This window comes from Medicago sativa, chromosome 7 (assembly GCF_051527215.1).
Source record: "Medicago sativa cultivar Bolivia chromosome 7, Bolivia_mono, whole genome shotgun sequence".
NCBI lineage: Eukaryota > Viridiplantae > Streptophyta > Magnoliopsida > Fabales > Fabaceae > Medicago > Medicago sativa.
Genome location: NC_140755.1, coordinates 79,124,353 through 79,148,629, shown reverse-complemented (window position 1 = coordinate 79,148,629; position 24,277 = coordinate 79,124,353). Strand labels below are relative to the sequence as shown.

Genomic DNA, 24,277 nt, shown 5'->3' with positions numbered 1-24,277 from the left:
TATTCTCTAGTATTGCAGTAATTTTTCTACTGTCAAACTTGTAATTTTTTGTTCATGTGACTGCTACTATGTGTCAGCTTGTGTCAAGCTTGTTTTTCCATTCTTGTGGTTGAGGGCTGAGTGAATGGTTTGGCAAGTAGAATCCTGAACAGATTTAGGGGTTTCCAAGAATGGAAAAACAAGACAAGACAATCTGTTATCTATAGATAAAATAATAGTAATAGGTATTGGAGCCAAGCTCAACACATAAGGATTGTCTTGTTTATCTATAGATTGTAAACATCGACCTCCTCTATAAACAAAGTATCATCACGATATTGCATGTAGGAGGTCGATGTTTATAGAGGATGATAAACAAAGTATCTATAGATTGAACATTTCCTTATGTGTTGAGCTTTGTTTATAGAGGATGATACTTTGTTTATAGAGGGAGGTCGATGTTTACAATCTATAGATAAACAAGACAATCCTTATGTGTTGAGCTTGGCTCCAATCCTCGAGTAAATATCTTCGAGTTAAACACATAACACATAACACATAACAATTTGTGTCTATTTTATGAAACAACTTGTATATAGGAGTTAAATTTATTTGGCACCTCTAACATTTTTAGTCAAGATCCGCCATGATTATGCATCACGTTCAACATGCTCCCCTCAAGTTGAGGATCTCTATGGAGAGGAGATTCAAATACCGGCATGTTTCCCTTAAGTGGATGATCTCTCAGGAGAGAAGATTCAAATACTAGCATATGTTTGAAAGAGTTGTAGCACGACAAAAGTATATCATTTTCTCGTGGACACATTTTAGATAGGACGTGATGGGATCTTGACAAATGTATCATATCGTTGCTGGTAATAAAACAGTTAAGAAACCGGTATCAAATTCAATGGTTAATTGAAGAGGGAGCGAGTTTTGATTGGCAAGACGATTAAGAAAGAAATAATTGTAAAGTTTTACTTGTTTTATGTTAAGCAAGAATGCAAAGCCAATTAAATGATTAAATTTTTTAGGGGACGAGTGTTAATTGATTTCAAGTAACCTTAGGCAATTGATTTTAAATTTTTATGAATTTATCTTTCGAGTTTTTATAGTCAATTAAAGTCTCTAAATTAAGAATAAGCATTAAGAGTATAAATGTTAGATCGATTCCAAACTTCACGACTATTCCAAGACCAAAAATAAGCAAAGATTCTTAGATTCAGAAATTAATTAAAGGATTAAACTTCCATTAACATTTTAATCATAAATCATTCATATACTCAAGTCCTAAAAAGTATGAGGAGAAGAGATTAGAAAACAATGTCAACCAATAGAAAAACACCGTTCAACATTTGTTCGCTATAACATTAAAATTAAACCAGTCACTGGTCATTTTATCGATCGAAATAGAGACAGTTTATAAATCACCGGTTGTTTTTAATATTTACAAAGTTTTTTTCTTTACAAGTATTTACAAAGTTTATATTGTATTTAGTCGACCTACACACATATTTTTCTTGCTTAAATTTAAGTTTAGAGAATACATTTTTTTTTTTTTGAGGGAAGTTTAGAAAATACATGTGATTTAATACTTCCTCTATTCCTTTTTCAAGCACCTCTTTTGTGACTGCAAAAGGGTTTACAAAAATTGGACTGAGAGAGTAACTCATTCAAATCATATTAAGAAATGTGCATGCTCCAAAAACAATGATCTTTAACTAGGACTTCTTTGTTGGTCAATGTAACATGTCTTCTGATTCATTGAATGAGAAAACAACAAAGTGAATCTCTCTTTTATATAGTTTTATAATTTCCTTTTCTCTCATGCTCTTCTGTTTGTTTGCTTGTAATTTGTCATTCCTATGTTGTCATTCTGATTATGAATACAAGACTAATGAATTAATAATTGATCTAAAACTTAAAAGTGAAACAAATAAATCCAAATAGCTAACATGAAAATCGATGATGGAAGGACACACACACATTGATTCAAACTCGAGTGAGAATCGATAATTTATGGGAGAAATCAGCGGGGTGCCCGTGCCTTCTTGGAAACAATACCTATTACTATTATTTTATCAAATTACTCTTTCTTTCTCACTGTGCACCTGCTTAGTTGCAGGATTATAATTTTCACTCCTATCCATGCAATGCATAAACCCTCCCTCTTACCAAAGATATTTCCAAGAAAAGTAAGCTTTGTTTAAAGTATACTAACGTGTAGTGGGTCACAATATCCTTTCCTTACTTTTTGTTCCCATGCTCAATTTATGTAGTACTGGTACTATTTGTAACCATATAGTATACTAGTATGATATACTAGTATAGATATATTCTAAAGTTTTTCTATGTCTCTTATTATCCAAAAAGAAAGTTTTGTATATCACCAATATATACTTATCAATTTTACTAACTAATTCACCTCTTTGGTTTTGGAGTTTAATGACTAGCTAGTATGCATTAGTTATTACTACTATCCTTCATAGATATATTGATAATAGAAAAGTATAGAAAGGTAAAATGAAAGTTATATTGAATATGAAAAAAATCATAAGAGAATATGAATTATAAGGGTACATAAGACCTATATATCCAATAATTAAAAAAGAACTATGGTAGTAACTAATTAGTTAGTATATACTAACTTTTATATCTAATATTAGTCGTATAAAAGTATCTTATGAGGTATTTATAAAGATATTTTATGAACTAGGAGTAATATAACAAAATAATATGATAATGGTATAATATTATATGCATGTATACATTTTTTATCATGTTAACAAGTAACTTAAGGATATTAGTATTTAAGAACTTGTAGAATTATTTTGTAAATATAGTTCAAAAAATTGTCAAAATAAATACATCATTTTTATACTTACGTTATTTCTTCTAATTCTTTAAACAACGTCTTAAAGACATTTGTTAGCATTATATTGTTTACACAACTTTAAGCTCCTTTGACTGCATTTGCTAGTGCTTGTACCACGAAATTACGGGCCTAGATGTCCCCAACCTCTGTCAAAGTTGAAAGTCACTTTTTCTTTTCGATTGAAAATGTAAAGATAAAAACATAGGTATATGAAAATTTATTGTTTTAATTATAAATTTATGGGTGAAATATTTTCATTTAGAATATTGTTTGGAGGTCTCTTTTAGCTTAACCAAGGTCTTGAGTTCGAATTTTGCTTTGGGCATGTATCAGCGTTAAAATTTTTAGGAAGAGTTTGCTGCTCACTTGAGTCCAAAAAAACTCGAGGAATTAGTCTCCACAGTTGCGTGCGCGGAGGATGCTCAGTTTACACAAAAGGAAACATTGCTTGGAGGACAAATTTTAAGAACATGAACTTCTGTCTTATTCAAACAATAATAATTTCCCTCTTCAATATTGAATGAAGTCACATTTTTGTTTGTTTTGTAAGTTTGTGTTGGGACATAGGTGATGAGGGAGAAAAAAAATGGGATTCTGGTTGGAATAGTCCAATATTAAAAAATTGCATGCTTCATGTGCCTCTGTGTGTGTGTTTTCTCAGATAGAATCCTATCATAAGCTAACAAGCTCTGGGAATGCTCATTCCTGTCTGTTTTATCGAGCCTTATATATTAATTTACCAAATCCAATGCCCTAGCTTTGTGGTTGTGGAAACTCTGTTTGGGATTTGAACATTTTTTGACTTTGACTAGACTTCCATGTAATCTTCATTACTAACATTCTTTATAATAAATTAACTTTTAACCACAACGGTATTATTTAGAAAAGATATTCAAACTCTTGATAATACAAATGTATAGTAACATTAATTTCAGTCCTTCACAGCAGCAAAACACATCCAAGACAACAACTAGTATAAAACAAAAGGCTAATGTTAACTTGTGCCCTCAAGGCACATGTTAAGATACTCATTATAGAAATACATATATCAAAAGGCGTGCATTCAACTTCTTAAAAGTTGTTATATTGTGTTTTCCAATGCAACATTGCTCTATTTAGGTTGCTTAACATGTGCCCTAAGGACACAAGTTAACATGACCCAAAACAAAATTCTACTAGTGTCTAATAGACTAATAAAACCGCTAGCCCTACAGCATCTCAATAACTAAGATTGAAACAGAAGTAATGTTTGTGGTGGAAAAAAACAATATTCCAACACCATAGTAGAATAGAATTCATAGCATTTGAGGGGTGTTTTTTTTTTTTTTTATAAACCTTTTTTAAGCTTCAAATTTAGTGGAAAGACGGACATTAACACGTTGATCCATCGATCTGATTTTGCATTTGTTGTATAAAATTTGTTTGTTTTAGTTTCGTATATTTATGTAATTTGAACTTATATAAATTTCAGTTTCAATATTCATGTTTCCGAAGTTACTTTTATCCTATGTTTTACTTATAGTCTTGTATACAACTCCTCACAGTCACACCAAACACTTAACGAGCTTCGTGCACGAATAATATGACAGTTGGCCTAATGGAATTGGTCTAATGGAAGAGCTATGATGTCATCATAGGTTTTGAATTTAACATAACTCGTCGTTATAAAATCGATTTATAAAGTGCAGGTATCCTTTTTTATGAACTCTTTTTTAAACCTTGTACTGTCTAACAGCAATCAACAAAACCAGAGACAAGACACATTACCAGAAATTCAGAACGAGGAAAGACACATAACTTAAGCAGCAAAACTTGCACGCAAAAAAATACAAATCCATTGCACCCTTCAAGGCTACAAAAACTGCACTTGCAGCTGCCAGCACATCAGAGCAATTACATACCTACGCCAAATTACATGAAATACAATTAAAGAAAATGATATCAAGCTAAACAAGAGAAGTTGGGTTTGACCATCAATGACTCATTTTCAAAATTAGCTTTTATCCATGACCAATCTTTAAGCTTAATCATTTCCAACACCTCAGTATTCAGATTTGAGGTCTTAAAACAAATATGGTTCCTATGTATCAACGCCAATAAATAAGTTGCCAAATGTCATTGTCCTTCTTGACTGTTGTCAAACCATTAAAAAAAACAGTGATGTGTTTTCCCATAACAAAGCAGAACTGAGTTCAAATTTCCTAGAATGTTAAACAACGCTTCCAAATCCAATCCGTTATAGGACAAGTAAAGAATAGATAATTTAGTTGTTTCCAATTCACAATTTGCAGAAGACGCATAGTCAATGACCATTTTGTATTAAAGCTTCTCTCTCAACTAGTATTTTCCATTTCTATTTTCCCAAAAGAGCTATGTTAAACAAATCTAAGTCTCTCACACCCAACTTACCCGCCTATTCCCCCTCAATCACTCTAAAGAAAATCCTTTGAATTTTTTGAGAGAATTACCTTTTTAGGGCTCTCTAGAGAGAAAAGCTTTTCAATGACTTGTTGAGTTGGAACTTCGAACAAGTCGTAAGATAAAATGAAAATAAGAAAAAATCTACCATAATTTAGTGCTCATTTGAGTTATTGTCTTCCTTACAGTGAAAGTAGAGTTTACATTTGAACATGTTGAATCAAAGCAGATTGATAAGAATGCTCAAATAATAATAGTACATGTTGAGGACTAAGTCATCTAGCAGCCAAGAGTCTTCAAGATGTGGGAAAAGATACATCTTGCTCGACGATCACCAAATATAGTACACCACCCAATAATGAATTCTACTATACACAATGCATAATGAAATTATACCACACTCGCTAGCACCAAACCATTTGCTGCATAAATAATGGCAGCTTAGGTGTTTACAGGTTTCTTGCATGTTTTCTAAAAAAGGATAGCAGCCAACGTGGAACACAAGCAAATGGGTTATGGATATGACCCGTTTTCGGAAACAAACTAATTTAGAGAACCATAGGGTTTATTGCATATGTATCTGCCACTTTTGATGTCTTAGATTGCTTGCTAACCATTGGCTCAACACCCAACCATTTTTGAATAAGTTGAAATACAGTTTTATCATGTAATAATCCACGGTGCTCAGCAGCAACTCCTACCCTTTCAATGGCTTCAAGTCCATCGGCCTGTGACATGAGACAGCAAAACTCCTCAAAGCTAAATTTGGAACTATTCTATTAAGAAACATCCGATAGTTATCCTAATCTATCTGGCCTATATCCATATGGTTGCCGAATGCATCAATCTTCAAAAGTCAACAAATAATTTCCTTGAAAAGCTTAACTCTTAGAATGCCGTGATTAATTAATTTTAACATTATAACTTGACATTATAGCCAAATCCTAAGTAAATATGATAATATCAACATGACTACATTTAAGTACAAAAATACAGAAAGATCGGAGGGAGCACCTTGGCTGATTCAACAGGAACAGATCCATCTCCATCAACATAAGAATATTGTGGCTGAAATGAAAGAGAATTATTTTCTTCAATACACATAAACATGAATATGCACTGAAATTAGAAAGAAATGACATAATTATGTCATCCCAAGGACAAAAACCAAAAGCAAAAACATAGCCAAAATAACTAAAAAGCAGCAATTTTATTTGATCTGCTTTCCTATTACTAATGGATACTCCCTTGCAGCAGAGCACTAATTACATGAATATTAAGGACTTGGACAAATTTATGTAGAGCATTTTTGTAAGAAGATTAAAGAAAGATATTTCAGAAATCAGGTATCACAAGCCAGATGTCAAAAACAATTAAAATTTGATTGTTGCTCAGATTATTAATTAATTAGAGTGAGCTTATACTACGTGGCATCATCGTTTGATTGTGAAAGCTACAGATAGGAGACTGATACTGAAAGATCTGATTTTATCAAACATCACTAAAGAAGGAGAAACAGTAACATAGAATATTTCTAGGGACTTGTATCTCCCATCCAATCGTACTTTTGAATCTAGCCCACCTTTCACTTCCCCCATCCTCTTATCTCAGCCTAACAGAATATCCCAGCCTTTTTATCTCTTTCCTACCTTCCATTCCTAATGTAGTCCCACTTTTGACACCCTATATCATGAATTATTTATTTTCAAAAGAAAATATATATCTCCCTCGTTAAGATGTAAATTTGAGCATATATTTTTTTCAAAATTGTTGGAAATCTCGCCTTCATTGTGGTCCACCTCTAGCTGCCTACTTGCAGCATTTGGGTTGCCTTCATTGCAGCCTCCAACACCTTCATTGTGTTGGGCGTGAAGGGGTGGATTTAATCTCAAATTGCCTAGAGATATGGCCTTAGTGTTTATAAAGCTTGGGCAGCCCTCACCTTACAAATCCGGTTTTTTTTTAAGGGTTACAAAGCCGGTTTTGTAAGGTTGACTTAGACCCAACCTAAATTCTAAGAAAAATTGGCGATATTCTTTTTTGTACTTCTATGTTTACAGTGTCTGTAGACGAGTCCTACCTCCCAAGTCCAAGAATTATTTGAAATCCAAATCTAATAAAGGATTTCCTTTTGCGGTTATAACAAACACTAGCTTTTCAGTAAAGATAGAAAATTATGCAAGACATATCAATAAGCTATCAATTTTTATAAAATAAAGATACAAGAATCTTATCGGTGGTCTTTGTCATTGAAATATAAGATAAAAAAGTGGCTCACCAGTGTCTGGCATATTTCAGATAAGTCCTCTATTGGAGATTTTTCCGAACCATAGCTGCATTAGGCGTGGGTAAGACATATCAGAAAAATATTGTAGAAACTCGCAAATAATATCGAGCAAAGAATATTTCATCTAAATTTTTGTGATGATGGACCCAATGAACAAACCTAAATGCCAGCGATAAGATTTATTTACCGAGGATAAGATTACCCTTCCTCCTTCGATCAAAATTATGAAAGAAAGAAAAAGGCTTTTTGAAATGTAATAAAGAAACAAGATAAGTCCAGCTAATTGAGAAAGTTCACTATGTAAAGAATTTATTATTGGTTACAGGCATAAAAAAACTTAGATCAACGCTGTAAGGTGGATAAACATCCCAATATCAGTTTTGTGAGGCGATTCAGTTTCTATAAAACCAACCTATCTCAAACTAAATTAATTCAAAGACATACATGTGTTTTCCAATAGCAATTTGCTGACATACCAAACATCGAAAGGTGTGTCAAATGATGTTCCATAAATGTTATAGAAGGAGACCCCGTCCGGTAGTTTAGCATTACTTATAACTTGACGAGTTCCAGTAGCCCATTTAAGGATAGCTAAATTAAAGGGCACTGGCATTAATTTCCCGTTATACTTTAGCTGCAAAAGGAAAAAAGAAAATCATAAGTCCTTGGTAAAATTACACGTGAAATTATGTATTTTCTTTGTTTTAAAGTTTTTATAATGAACACAAATACTCTGATTGGCATTAATTAAAGAAAGACCCAAACTAGCTTAAACTTAATAATGACATGTAAGTATGCAACAGCTTTCCTTTGAACCAAGCAGTCGGTCACTTAAGCTACAACCACTGACCTGAAAACAGGACAAGACCAAACCCAAAGCAGCCAGTTTGGCAGATTGAACAAAGTGCTGATACAAGAGCAACCCATAATTGCTCATAAGGCTCGCGACTGGCCAAAGGCCATGCAAGCCAGCTAGTTTTTAGAGAACCAGTAAGACCAACAACAGTGCCTAAGTGAGTCGGTTAATTAACAAATCAGTCACGCGGCGGCATCTCATAAGGCTAGGAGTTGAACAGACATCTGGCATGCGAGGCCAATGAATTGGCCAGTTGGCCAAAATCCCTTACGACTTAACCATTGTATAGGAATACATATTAATCCATTATAGTAATAGCTAACCTTCTTACTTCCCTTCTCTTAAAGACAAATCTGTAGTCATAGATGTTAAACTTTTAAATGCGAATAATTAAAGAATTTTTTTTTTTTGTTATCGAGAAAGGAGAAATCAAATTTATGGGAGAACAAGTTTTATCCTCCAAACCACAGTCAAAGGATACATGAAAGAAGATGACAGAAAAACTGAAGAAGGCAATTAGTCTTTAACAACACGTGGACCATAAAAGAAAGATAAAACAATCTTACCCCCAAAAAAAAAATGAAAGGGAAAAGAGGCGTTCTTATAAATGGTGACAAAAATGAAGTGATATGTTATTTTATTCAGTCGTTGGAAATAGATTTTCAAATTCTAACAACTAAAAATGATAACAAAGTTCTAACAACTAAAAATGATAACAAAGTTTATTTTCTGAAACTTAACAATAATAATAATAACAAAATTTCTATAAAAATGTATATTGATTTTTTTAGTATATTAAAATTCACAAAACTGACGTGTCTTCGAACGTTTGGCAGAATTTCTATAATATTAGTAATATATGATCCTATAATTTACTCATCTACTTTTATAGTATTATATTTGAATCATTGATTGATATATATATTAAACATCAAGCTTGATCTTGCATATGTCAACAAAATACTTCATAAAATTGTAATCATGCAACAAAATTAAAGGTTCGCAACATGAATTACTTCAATATTTCATTCCATATATGAATATGAATTGGTAGAATATTTCATAGCATATATGACCACACGTATTACATTCATCAACCTAAAGAAAAGTTCAAATACAGTACCTCATTGTGCCTCAGTGCTTCTTCAAATACAGAGATACTCTGGGTTGGTCCATAAGATTCCAAATTGACATTATCATTCCCATCCTTTTTATGCTTTCGCCAAACTTGAATTTCTGGCTTCTTTTTCCATTTATAATCCGGATTTGCCAACATCTCATAGATTGATGGACACTCAACTAGCTAATGTGATAAAATTATCTCAAAAAACTTGGTGGTTTTAAAATGAGTTACACACACAACATAAAAATTACGACCATTCTCAAAGGAATGAGTTGAATGCAGACAATAGTGGATTACTGTTACAGGCACCAGAGAGGTTCATCAGTGTAGAAAAAAAAGGATTCAAGCCTGGTCCACATCAAACTCATTCCTTTGAAGAGACAGTTCAATTGAACTCGATTGGCCACTTCCTAGGCAATGATGCCTGGTAAAAAAATTGAAAGGGTAATTGAAGATTTTTCTTGGTAGAAATATCATTTATCCCCACATTCAATTTAGATGATGACAGGATAAGTTAACCAAGAAGAAGAATGTACCAATTGATGAAAAGTCCACCTTGATACAAAGAAAAAGCTTTCAAAGCCCTCAACAAATTCTAATCCAGTTAATAGAGCATCGTTGATGCACCCTGGGGCTCCTGTTCAGGTGGAATTTGTATTCAAACATAGATAGTTAAGACATCTATAAAATTGGAAAAGGGAGAGTGTAAAGGAGATGAATGTTAATGCCCCTTTACATTTGTGATTCAAACAACAAAATTAAACGTCTTTCCACTAGGTATGATTGACACTATAGATCGATCAATTCCACAAACCTTATTGTATTAGCTTCAAAAATAAATCATTTACCTCTAAATCTCTTTTAATGATTTGGCTCATAGACATATTTCATTCATTGCAGTGGGATTTTTTCAAGGGATCGTTACGCATTTTTCTGTCACTTTCATCAAATCAAAATATTTATTTATACTTTATAGTAGACTTATTAGTTATTGCTCTTGGTAACCAAATTTTGGAATGGCTTGGTATTTATTTCAATCTAGTCCATGGACAAATGTAAGAAACAAATCAAACCCCTAATAAGTAGTAAGAGGCCTTGCTAATCAAAATAAACGAACCAAAAACATGCAATCAAATAAGAATGGAGGATAAAGATAACTAGTCATAGAATGGCATACTTATCAATAATTAAGTACCATTAATAATATTTCTCAATTCATCTCATGAAATTCACATTTAATTTAATAATCATATGGCTATCAAGAAGGGTATGTTCATATCCAAATGTTTTTAAACTTCGAGTCATTGACCAATAAAATTGACTATGTACTAAACAAATTACAACAAAGAAAAGGAAGCACGTAAAAACAGAGGAAAAGGAATTACCTTGAAAAGGGCAAGCCAAGGCAATCCACTTATTCACATATTTTGAAAACACCTGCCAAGCAACAACATAAATAACCACCGATTCCACTTTGATTTTCATCCTTATACATTGTAGAAATAGCACGACTTTCATAAGTAGAGATGGAGAAAGACTATGCTCACATCTCTGTAGAGTGACATGAAGCACAAGATCAAAACCCCTCCCATGGAGTGTGAAATAATATTGACTTTTCTTCCACCAGAGGCTTTGCAAGCAGTTTCCAACTTGAGTTTGAGGCCATCCATTAACTTGTCCATCCTATCAAATACAAAGCAACAAAATACACGCTTTAGAACAAATTTTCAAATAAGCACGTGTAAGAATAAAAAGTTTGAAATGATGTTGCAATGAACACAGATCACCCAAACTATAGCCTCTTCTATAAGTTGAAATGGGTTTCAAGCTTTCAGTTTCTCAACTTTTCCAAAAACTCTCTCGTTTAACTTATCTATAGACTACAGCATATATAAAGTTGTAAGCGCTAATACTTTCATAAGCTAGAAAGCAATCCTTACTTACTGAGACAATGTTTAAATCCACTCACTGAATGAAGTTTACAAGAACACTACCTATTGCTTTGTCTGAAATCATATCCGTATCCAAACAAAGTGGTTCCTTTGACGTATCCACATCCAACAAGCATGTCAATCATGTCATGAAAATGATACACCTCTGTCAAATGTATACATTTTACAAACTGCAGCAACACATAACACAAAAGAAACATTAAATTTAAGCATAAGAAAAAACCAATCAAAATATCAGAAATGATATTTTCACAAACCAATTTTGACACCATAATTGCTAATAATAATATCACAATGAATATCACAATGTGTTGCAACTCATTAATCAGTCATCAAACTATGAAGCACAGACTCAGACATGGACTGGACACAGACTTGTCGACGTTGATAATAATTTCAAAAAATGACATGATTCAATGTAATCATACGTGTCGGCGTCGGACACGATGTGTATCAAACACTATTACACGCATAACCATCAAAGTTATGTACAAATATACACGATATTGATTAAACACAATTTGTATTCATATATAAAAATTGTGGTTAATGATGTTCACAATCATGGTCAATAAGTTGTAACAACTTGTTATATTCATTAATAATGCACAGAACAAACCCACTTGGGTCGGCTTAGTGGTGTTGGCTTGAGACCTTGGAGTGTTGTTCTTTCAAGGTCTCAAGATTCAATTCCGTCGGTGCCAATTTCAGTGGGTTAGTCCATACAGTGCTTTCCTCTTTCCTCTGGCTTCAAATGGGGAGTGGAATTGAACCTCTCAGATTGGTCAATAGTTTGAATACCGAGTTTAAGAAAATAAAATAAAATAAATTATACACAGAACATAATTAACCATGTATTTGAATGAAGTGAATTAGTCATCTAGATTGTTGTCTCAATTTGAGTCAAAATAACATAGGTGTTAAAAGATATAGATATATAATTTGATTACCCACCCAAGATGGATCTAAAATATCAATTGCATAGAGACCATGATCATCATCAGGAACAACAATATCAGATTTCTTGTCTAAGGATTCAGTGTAACCTGAAAATTGATTAATGTGAGAAATGAATGCATATAAATGGAAACTCCAGACCAGTTTATAGAAAGTAGCAGAAGTAAGTAAGTAAGTACCTGTTTCAGGATTGTAGAGTGACCAAATCTTCTTACGAAACTCCAAGTCAGCGAGGGAGATTCTGACCCAAACACGAGTGGTGAACCCGAATTTCTTGGGCTTTGAATGGAGGATGGAGCCACCCATACCCGAAACAAGTAGAACCGGGTCACGATCCGCTAGTGGTTTTTCGGAATTTTCATCTCCAAAACACGGACAAAAACCCATCTGCTGCAGTGCGGTGAGTTGAGTGAAGTTGCTACTACTAACACGTATTTATCATTTAATGGAAAAATTAATAATGATATCAATTTATTATTATAAGTTGGTTGGTGAAGTTGATCTTCCTGATGTTGTTGATTATGGATTTTACTTGTCCAAAACGGAACAAGTCACTTTGTTCTGTTCTATGAATTCTAGATGCTTACGTACACTTTCTTTCCCAATTGGAACTCATTTTACTTCTTTCCATGATTTTTTTTTTTTTTGTTACATTTCTTTCCATGATTTAAAGGAGAAGTATTTATTTATTATAAATAATTCATTTAATTGATTTAAGTTTAAATTTATTATTAATTCACCTTTACATAAATACGTAGAGAAAAAACATAAATAATATTTAATGCAGCCACGTGCTTAGAATGTAGTACTAGCTAAACAAAACCAATGCAGTTACGTGTTGCCGTACTAGCGGAAACTTCTGGTACTGAGGTACATAGACAGGAGTATATATAAGCATCTAAAAAGTATATTCTTTAGCTGTAGCGTGGAACATGTTAGATAATCTAGAGTGCTGCGTGCGCAGCGTGCGCAGGTAATAAGTCAAAAATCTATAATAGTAGTAGTACTTTTTTTTAGAGGATAACTAGACTCTAACCCGTACGATGTACGGGTTTTGTAGAGTTTCTTATATAAACATCAAAGTGACTATATTATTAATTTTAGAGTTACATTCAAAGTAATAGAAACAATGAAACTAAGTGATGTTTGAGAGTGATCGACATGCAAAATCTCAAAAAAGAAAATTATAACATTAGTTTGCATCAACAAAAATGAACATGGAATAAAAGTCATAAATTAAATTATGTGAAATTAATCAAACATGAAAATAAACACAATAGAAATGAGTGTTAGTGGCTTAAAAAAAAAGGCCTTTAAGATTACATATCCATTTTAGAAGCAACTATATTTCAATAAAAATGTTAGTGGCCTAGTGGTAAAAGCTCTAAGGTGTTGTTATGGGTAGTTGGTTCAATTCCTTGCAAAACAATTTTAAAAAAAAATATATTTAGACCAGCCAAAAAGGGCGGGATTAGGGTTAATTAAGGTTGATTGGAGAATATCTAACATTTATATATATATATATATTAAGATATTCGTTCCTTTATAAAAATGAAAAAGATTCGTTAGGATTTTTATAGAATTTTTCAAGCATGTGATAGTTTTTTATTTTTTTATTTTTAAAGAATGTGATAGTTTTTTGTTTCTTTTGTTTTTAGGGAGGGATGTGATAGTTTTATTTTCACGGGATATACCACGTAATAATTTGATTTATTTTTAATTTAGAAAAATATTGATTTACATTATATCAACGTGTGGAAAGACGGGCATTCACATAGCCGTCTTTTTGTTTTTTTTATTACGCTAACACATATAGATTATGAACGATATTTTATATAAAAAAGTTTATATAGATTAAAATTATAAGCATAAATATTTATGAATTTCAAATGTAACAAACAAAAATTTTTAAGGTATAGTTTGAATAACAAAAATCAGCCTAAAATCCTCTATTGTTTATAAATATAGTACAAATATATCATTAATAATTGTAACAAAAAAAATATATCATTAATAAGTGTACAACAACTTGTCAAAAAAAAGTCTACAGAAACAATAGATATATACAAACGATGACACAACAGGATATGAATAAAAAGCTTATCAGCGAGGAGAAATATTAGGGATTGCTGCATTTTAGAAGGAATTTGTTAGTTTAAATTGGTGCGCTGCATTTTAGATGGAATTTGTTAGGTTAAATTGCTGCTAATCTAATGCAGAATTTTAGAGGGAGGTTTTTAGGTTAAGTTGCTGCAGACCTAATAAAATTAATAAATAAGGATAAAAAAGGCATGAAATTGGTGGGCATGAAATTGGTGCGATGCATTTTTTTAGATGGAATTTGTTATGTTAAATAATTGCAAACCTAAAAGTGTAGAAAATATTTGATTCAAAAAAAAAGGAGGATATGAATGAAATTTGTTAGGTTAAAAAATAAGGATTCAGCTGGCCAAAATTATAGCAAACTTGATAAAAAAAAATTGGCTGGCATTAAGTAAGATGATCAATGGCTAAAATTGAATGGCACCTAAATGTGCAAGATCCAATGGCCCAGAAAAGTGGAAGGAAAAATGGGGGGAAAATATTAGGGCAACAATAGCTTGAGGGGTTAAGCTTTAGTAAGTTAGGGTAGAAAATATTTGCTTCATAAAAAAAAAAGGCAATATAGGAATAAAATTGGTGCGATGCATTTTTTTAGATGGAATTTGTTATGTTAAATAATTGCAAACCTAAAAGTGTAGAAAATATTTGATTAAAAAAAAGGAGGATAGGAATGAAATTTGTTAGGTTAAAAAATAAGGATTCGGCTGGCCAAAATTATAGCAAACTTGATAACAAAATTCGACTGGCATTAAGTAAGATGATCAATGGCTAAAATTGAATGGCGCCTAAATGTGCAAGATCCAATGGCTCAGAAAAGTGGAGTGAAAAATGGGGGGAAAATATTAGGGCAACAATAGCTTGAGGGGTTAAGCTTTAGTAAGTTAGGGTAGAAAATATCTGCTTCATAAAAAAAGGCAAGAGGATAGAAATAAAATGGGTGCGATGCATTTTTTTAGATGAAATTTGTTATGTTAAATAATTGCAAACCTAAAAGTGTATAAAATATTTGATTAAAAAAAAAAAGGAGTATATGAATGAAATTTGTTAGGTTAAAAAATAAGGATTCGGTTGGCCAAAATTATAGCAAACTTGATAACAAAATTCGACTGGCATTAAGTAAGATGATCAATGGCTAAAATTGAATGGCGCCTAAATGTGCAAGATCCAATGGCTCAGAAAAGTGGAGTGAAAAATGGGGGGAAAATATTAGGGCAACAATAGCTTGAGGGGTTAAGCTTTAGTAAGTTAGGGTAGAAAATATTTGCTTCATAAAAAAAAAGGCAATATAGGAATAAAATTGGTGCGATACATTTTTTTTAGATGGAATTTGTTATGTTAAATAATTGCAAACCTAAAAGTGTAGAAAATATTTGATTAAAAAAAAGGAGGATATGAATGAAATTTGTTAGGTTAAAAAATAAGGATTCGGCTGACCAAAATTATAGCAAACTTGATAACAAAATTCGGCTGGCATTAAGTAAGATTATCAATGGCTAAAATTGAATGGCGCCTAAATGTGCAAGATCCAATGGCTCAGAAAAGTGGAGGGAAAAATGTGGGTGAAAATATTAGGGCAACAATAGCTTGAGGGGTTAAGCTTTAGTAAGTTAGGGTAGAAAATATTTGCTTCATAAAAAAAAAGGCAATATAGGAATAAAATTGGTGTGATGCATTTTTTTAGATGGAATTTGTTATGTTAAATAATTGCAAACCTAAAAGTGTAGAAAATATTTGATTAAAAAAAAGGAGGATATGAATGAAATTTGTTAGGTTAAAAAATAAGGATTCGGCTGGCCAAAATTATAGCAAACTTGATAACAAAATTTTGCTGACATTAAGTAAGATGATCAATGGCTAAAATTGAAATAACAAAATTTTGCTGACATTAAGTAAGATGATCAATGACTAAAATTGAATGGCGCCTAAATGTGCAAGATCCAATGGCTCAGAAAAGTGGAGGGAAAAATGTGCGGAAAATATTAGGGCAACAATAGCTTGAGGGGTTAAGCTTTAGTAAGTTAGGGTAGAAAATATTTGCTTCATAAAAAAAAAAAGGCAAGAGGATAGGAATAAAATTGGTGTGATGCATTTTTTTAGATGGAATTTGCTATGTTAAATAATTGCAAACCTAAAAGTGTATAAAATATTTGATTCAAAAAAAAAGGAGGATATGAATGAAATTTGTTAGGTTAAGAAATAAGGATTCAGTTGGCCAAAATCTATATAATATAAATTTACCACCTATTCCAAGGCCTCTTCTCTTCTTTTCTTGACAAGTGTCACCATTTTTAAAGGTTTTAGAGTTTCATTCAACTAGCGACATGTGGCGCTCTAATCTTCTTCTATTCTAATGTTTTATTTATGGAAATGTTATAATTCAATGTTTTTTTTTGGAAGACCAATTATATTGTGTTATTATATTTTTTTTTTATGGAAATGTTACAATTAAATGTTTTTTTTTGGAAGACCAATGATATTGTATTATTATATTATTTGTATAATCGTGCAATGTAGTGTTTAGTTATCATATATTTTATAGTTGGTGTTAAGGAATGAAATACATGCAGAATAAATAAAAAATATCGTTGAAAATAAAAGGTTAACCCACGCTGATATTTATCCATCTGCCAAAAATATGAATATTGTTTTATCCCTGTGCCAAGTATAGTGACCGTGATCCACCGTATTTTTTTTTAATAAATTTCGTTGAATATTTATTTTAGGAAAGAAAAAAAAATCGGATACTTTATTTTAGGACAGAATTTTTTTTGGAATTTGAGGTGTTTAATTGGCATTATGATATGAAAAAAGAGTTTAATGAGCATATATGATCGGTATAAATTAGCTTTACATAAACTGACACCCCATTACACTAATTTCTTCCTCCATATTTTATTGCCAATCTAAAAACACAATTATAAAAGTGGCACGATATAGTGATATAGCAAAAAAAAAAATTGGATACTTTATTTTAGGACGGAAATTTTTTTGGAATTTGAGGTATTTAATTGGAATTAAAATCATAAATGGGTAATTGGCAACAAATATGAAAAACATGATTTCAGTTGATTTTATTTAATGGACTTGCTGAAACAAACGTTAAACCTTACCTAAAAGAAGAAGAGCCTTAAACCAAAAAAAAAAAAAATCGGAATTGCTTAATAGCTAGAAAAATATAATATTTCAAGACCTTTCCTCTAAAATCGCAAAAACCATTAAACAAATTGAATCACGTAAAATTCATATTCCTATTTAGCACGCTGATATTTATCCCTGTGCCAAAAATATGAATATTGTTTTATCCCTGTGCCAAGTATAGCGAACGTGATCCACCATATTGTTTTTTTTAAGAAATTTCGTTGAATATTTATTTTAGGAAAGAAAAATAAAATTGGATACTTTATTTTAGGACATAATTTTTTTTGGAATTTGAGGTATTTAATTGGAATTAAAATCATAAATGGGTTATTGGCAACAAATATGAAAAATATGGTTACAATATGATATGAAAAGAGAGTTTAACTAAAGTTCCATATATACCAAAGTCAAAGCTACTTACAATTTTCCATATTTTTTTTTTTTTACAAAATTTTCCATATACTTAATTAACGGAAATTTGAATATAATTACTTACAACCTAAATACTTAATTAACGGAAATTTGAATACAATTTCCATAACTTTTGGTAAACATGACCAGAATCACCTTAAATTGTGAGGATGATAAACTAAATTTCCCCATTTTCTCTTGCATTCCTTAATTAATTAGTAACTGAAAAATCATTTATTCTGTCATTATAATCTTTTCAGTAAACTATGATATCTATTATAAACATTTGCCTTAATTTTTTTTTTATAGTACACGTGTCATTCTCCCTATGCTAATTGTCATTAAATGTTTTAATTCGGTCATATGTCACGGTAGTATCATTCATTTGTGTGATTATTGATTTTATTGAGAAAGAATTTTAATTTGTGAATTCTTAAAAAGGTACCAGCATGATCATTGTTTTTATTAAGAAATAATTTTAATTTGTGAATTCTTAAAAAGGTGTATAAGGGATACAAAATCGGTACAATAATTATATCATTAATTAAAAATCATCTTATTTGGTATCATGTTTTCCCAATCTCTAGAGTTTTGCTCAATTATTGATTTAAATCAAATTGTAACCAAAAATTATTTGTGGTTGAAAATTCTTAATCATGTCATTAAAAAATTATCATTCAATGACATTTTGACGTGTGGCATTATTGTGTAGTTGAACCAATCGTATTGCATCGTTTTGTCTTTTTTGCATCATATTATTTATTTTTATATTGCTTTGCATAATATTTCATTTATATTGTTTACCTATATATACCCCGTTCTTATTCAATTGTCTCACTCATCTATTCCACCTCCCCATCAATCTAAAAAACGAGATTATAATGACATCAAGATCTGATAACATCTCTGAGATCAGCCCTGTGAAGGAATCATGGACCGTGGTTGTTCGGATTGTCCGTGTTTGGTTTGTTTGTGATGTCTCTCTAGATATTTTTAGGTTGTAAGCCAATCAAACATTTTAGGATTAGCCAATTTTGCATCATATTTTTTATTTGTTCATGATGTCATTTGCTTTTATTATTTTTCCTATACATAGTATATGTTTCTTTCATCATTTCCACTTGCACATTTCTTCCAAATAGTGTTGTCAAACTCCAAAAGATTGTCATGACACCAAGATTTGATAACATCTATGAAATCAACTCGATCAAAGAATCATGAAGCGAGTTGTTCGAATCATTCATGTTTGGTTCGTTAATAATATCAACTGTGATGGACACCCGTTCTATCTAGATATGATTCCCATGGATGCGCCTATTTGTATATAATGAATTTAAAAAAAAAAAAAATTAAATTAATCTAATTTTTGTATATAATTCATGTCATTATGCGAAGAAGTTGATATTCAAATTTGAGAAACACTTAAAAAAGAGAAAAGTGTATTCTATGAATAACTTGGGTGGTGATGTAAATCTTGGATTGTATCGAACAAAAGAGAATGAATACAAACTCAATTTTATAAGTTTCCCAAGACTTTTTTTATTTTCATTTGAATTTCAATATGGATGAATAATAACTATATTGTGTTCGACAAATTATGTATTTTAAAATCTCTTCTTTGTCTTTTGCTCATTTTATACATTGATACACGTAAACATCACTAATACGTGCGCACACGTTATCATCTAAATATATTTTGCTTATTCGCTATTGCCTAATCACATATCCACATCGACACATATATATCTTAATCTCTATCTCAATTATAAACAATTGTCTTCCAATAGTGTACATGTCACCTTCAAATTCTATAGAAAATTTCATCTATTTTTAGTTAATTGTTATTTTTGTATTTGTTTTTATTTTATAACCATCTTTAATTTGGAAGTAATTTATTGTATGGTTAAATTGGTCATAAAAGATTCGTTATTCATAAAATAATATTAATACACCTTCTTTGTATGACCCACAATATGATGATCTCCACAATCAAAATAATTAATAAGATTTTATTTAAAAAAATAAATAATAGGATTTAATTAATTTTGTTAAAAATAGTTAAAATTTCATTCATTTCACTATATCTTTTTTATTTTTTTTACTAAAACGAAACAATATTCATTCATTCAAATTGATAGAGGACATGCAAACAAACTCAAAGCACCCAAGTTATTAGCATACAACGGAAAAAATGCCTTCAAATACTATGATAAAATTTAAGTCATCGACATACCCATGCTTCCGGATCTGCAACGTTGACGCCCAAATCATTGATTGAATTTGTAATTGACTGATGCCGATATTTCAATAGGAACTAAACGAACACCGCGACAAGACGTGAAATCAAATGCCGCACAAGACGACAAACTACACAACTTCGCACTTAGACGATGAAATCACAAAAAACACAAAAGGTAAAACTTGATATAGGTGAAAATTACTTATTTAGACTTAAAGGAAAGGGGAAAAAAGATGTAGAGAAGTGATTTTAGATAAAAACAAATGACCTAAAACTATCCCTCCATGATGAATGAAGGAGAAAAAAAGTTTAGAGAGAAGTTGGAGTTTCTGTTCATATCTTTATTGGTACACCATTTTAATCTTGACCTGATAACAAGCAATATTGACTTCAATACAGAGATTACATGATTTGAATAGTTTTTCAATTTAATTTTTTAAATTAAATTGGATTTTTTTTAGAGAAGTTTTTACATTGCTGAAAATTAAAAAATTTGACCTAATAACAAGCATTATTAACTTCAATATAGATATTGCATGATTTGAATAGTTTTTCAATATAATTTTAAAATAAATTGGAACTATTAAAGATTTTTTAAATTGCTGAAAATTAAATCTTGATAATTTTAAATTAAATACGAGTTTAATTAACATTGTTGAAATCGATCTTTTTTGAGGGAAATTGTTGAAATCGATCTGTTACATGTGATTTATTTTTTATTGCTCATAAGTTAGACTAAGTTGCCCATATTTTTTTCGTTTTTTTTTTGTTTAAATTTTTTGTTACATTATTGTTGCTAAAAAAAACTTTTTATTTCTAATAAAAAAATTTATTTTATGCAAAAAGTTCCATAGAAAATATTTTGTTAATTACATACTTATTCATTTTGTAAAAAAATTTGATTAATTAATATAATACCAAAATAAAAATGAAGCAGGTATTATATGTCCCTCAAAAAAAAATTACATGAACGCCTGATTGATTCACATTTAAGCACAAATTAAATTAGAGACCGTACAATTTATATTAGTAGATGCAAAAGGACTTCACTGCAGTCCTCGTGAGCTTAGCTCAGTTGGTTTGGACAATGCATAAAATATGCAAGGTCTGGGGTTCAAATCCCGGCCACTACCAAAAAAAAAAAAGGACTTCACTGCACAAATTATTTTTCTAAAGTTCACTCATGGATTTCTAAGCTTAGCTAAATCAAATTGACAAATTAATTTTAAATTCCCTTATTGGGTGAGCCATTTTCTCCTTGAATGATATATTAAATTATTTTACCGTCCAAATATGTTATATCCAGTTCAGTTTAAAAAAAAAAAAGGACTTCACTGCACAAATTATTTTTCTAAAGTTCACTCATGGAGAAATTTATTTCTAAGCTTAGCTAAATCAAATTGACAAATTAATTTTAAATTCCCTTATTGGGTGAGCCATTTTCTCCTTGAATGATATATTAAATTATTTTACCGTCCAAATATGTTATATCCAGTTCAGTTTAATTGAGTCTAATTTGTGTTTTACGATGGGTAATGACGAATTTCTTGATGTAAATAGATATAAGGGTTAATAATGCTTTTGATCCCTGTAATATCAGCGAATTCTGGTTTTAGTCCTTATAAAAAAAATAATTTAGATTATGTCCCTGTAATTTTAGATTCTTCCACTTTCGATCCCTCATTTAAACATGTCTGCAGAATCTACCGACGTGTCACACTGACTGTGTAATTAATTTATTTTTTCATTTTATCTTTATACATTCACCTAATATTTGACTTATTCATGAATTAAAATTAAAGGAAAAAAAATCATTTTTTCACAAATTTTCATCTTCTTTAACCCTGTTTTCAATCCATCCAATATTTTCTTCTCTTCTCCTTCACAATCTCACCGGAGTCTTTTCCGGCATCGGCGAAGCGTCACAACCTTCAACAATAATGGTGGATCTAAAGGGTTTTTGGATATAAGAACACAATCATAGACAATATCTCCAACATAAACCAACACCAAATCGTTAATCACCACTATAAAAAAAAAATCAGGTTCTCATCGAAGTACCCATTACTGCAAACCAACTCTCACCAGCAAGCCATCTCACAAGCTTTTATGTGTTGTTGTTCTTCAACTTGAACGTAGAAAACACATCAGGCCTTTTGAATTCGAATATGATTGAAACCCATGAAGCAGTTTGGAGCTTCGATGTTTCGCGGATTCAGGATAGTTGGAGGGGTAGGAGATTGATTTGTAGGAAATGGCACAACTCTTCCAGATCAGGATGGGTTGAAGGCTGGGTACGATGGTTGTGGTGATTGATGAGGGAGGGTGTGGTGGTGATTGATTGATGACAGAGAGATGAGGGTGGAGGGGGAGAGATGGTGAAGAGGAACCGAGAGACATGAGGGTGTAGAAGGAGAGGGAGAACGGATGTGGTGGATGGTGGTGCGATGATGACCGGTGTGATGGGTGGTGGTGGACGTAAATGGTGGCTAGAGTTGAAGAAAGATGGAGGGAGAAGATGAAGGTGGCAGAGAGAAAGAGAGAAAGATGAGAGGAATAATGAATTTTTGTTTTTTTAATTTCTTTGAATTTTAAATAATGAAAATAATTATAAATTTCATATGGATTAAAAAAATATTAAAACTACACAGTCAGTGTGACACATCAGCAGATTCTGCTGAAATGTATAAATAAGGGATAGAAAGTGGAAGAATCTAAAATTACAGGGACATAATCTAATTTTTTTTATTGGGACTAAAACCTGAATTCACTAATATTAGAGGGACCGAAAGTGGTATTAACCCTTGATATAATAGAGTGACTTTGTACCATAAGCTTTATGTACAAGAGAATGTCATGTTTATTCTTATATGCACCTGCCAAGACCTACTATTGATAAGTTGGATCATAGATAAACTATATACAAATATGCAACTCATTTATCACCCATCAAATTATTACCTTAATATATCAATTATAAAAATGTCTAATAAACATGTATTATGTCAACGCATCATAACATATTAGTGTTTTTCTATTGTTAAATCCCATCAAAAATCAAAAGGGAAAGAATTTGAAATAATAGAGAAAAAAAATTAAGCAAGTGACATCTAAAAACCAACTAAACAATTCATCAGAATGTTCGGATTTCTGAGGAAGCCTACAATGAGTTAAATTATTACATTTGTCTAAGAGAAACCACAAAAAAAAAAAATTGACACCACATCGTGATCCAAAATCTTAAGACAAAAGTTTAACTCACACATGACACATTAACTTCTGCTCCTTAAGTGTGAGACTCTCGGTGTCTATGATATGGTCAAATAGTCAGATAAGGTCGCAGGCACAACCTGATAAAAAAATATGGGTAGGTGGCGGTTTCATAGAGGTACGATTTTACTCCTTTCTTTCATGAGAAGAACGAAAGTAAAATAGAAAAAGAAAGAAGATGAAAAAGGAATTTAAACATAAGAGAGATGATTAGGGGAAATACAGAGTTTTTGATAATTTTATGGGTTTGTTGGTGAAGTTGGAAATTATTGTGTAATTATGCTACCTAAACATTAGAATCATTAAAAATATGTCACGTCAATTTAAAATGTATAATAAACATGTATTTTGTCAACTCAGTATAACACATCTACATTTTTCCTTATTTAGATCCCACCAAAGACCAAAAATGGAGAAATTTAAAATAGCAGTAGTTGAAGTGAATGAGATAAAAAATTTAAAATTTACGATAAAAAATTTAACAAAAGTAATCATCAAAATGTTGGGACTTCCTCTAAAGCTTACAGTAGATTGCATTTTGCATTAGACTAAGAGAAATCGCACAAATTAGATTGACACCATATTTTCGTCCAAGATCTTTAGACACATGTATAAGAGTCATCTCAGTTATATGTTATTCATGATCTACTCTTCCATTCATTGTAAAAT

At 31.2% G+C, this 24,277-nt stretch overlaps 1 protein-coding gene across 1 annotated transcript; it reads right to left on the bottom strand.

Moving 5' to 3' along the window:
• Positions 1-5,417: 5,417 nt before the first annotated feature.
• LCAT3 (lecithin:cholesterol acyltransferase 3) lies at positions 5,418-13,037 on the bottom strand. The gene is made up of 11 exons (XM_085730343.1): positions 12,627-13,037; positions 12,445-12,536; positions 11,533-11,660; positions 11,086-11,221; positions 10,924-10,975; positions 10,075-10,175; positions 9,539-9,718; positions 8,036-8,193; positions 7,551-7,605; positions 6,287-6,340; positions 5,418-6,000 (listed from the first exon to the last, which is right to left on the bottom strand). Exons 1-11 carry the CDS (start codon positions 12,832-12,834, stop codon positions 5,821-5,823), a joined length of 1,344 nt encoding a protein of 447 aa, XP_085586469.1. The 5' UTR covers positions 12,835-13,037; the 3' UTR covers positions 5,418-5,820.
• Between the last annotated feature and the right edge of the window lie 11,240 nt (positions 13,038-24,277).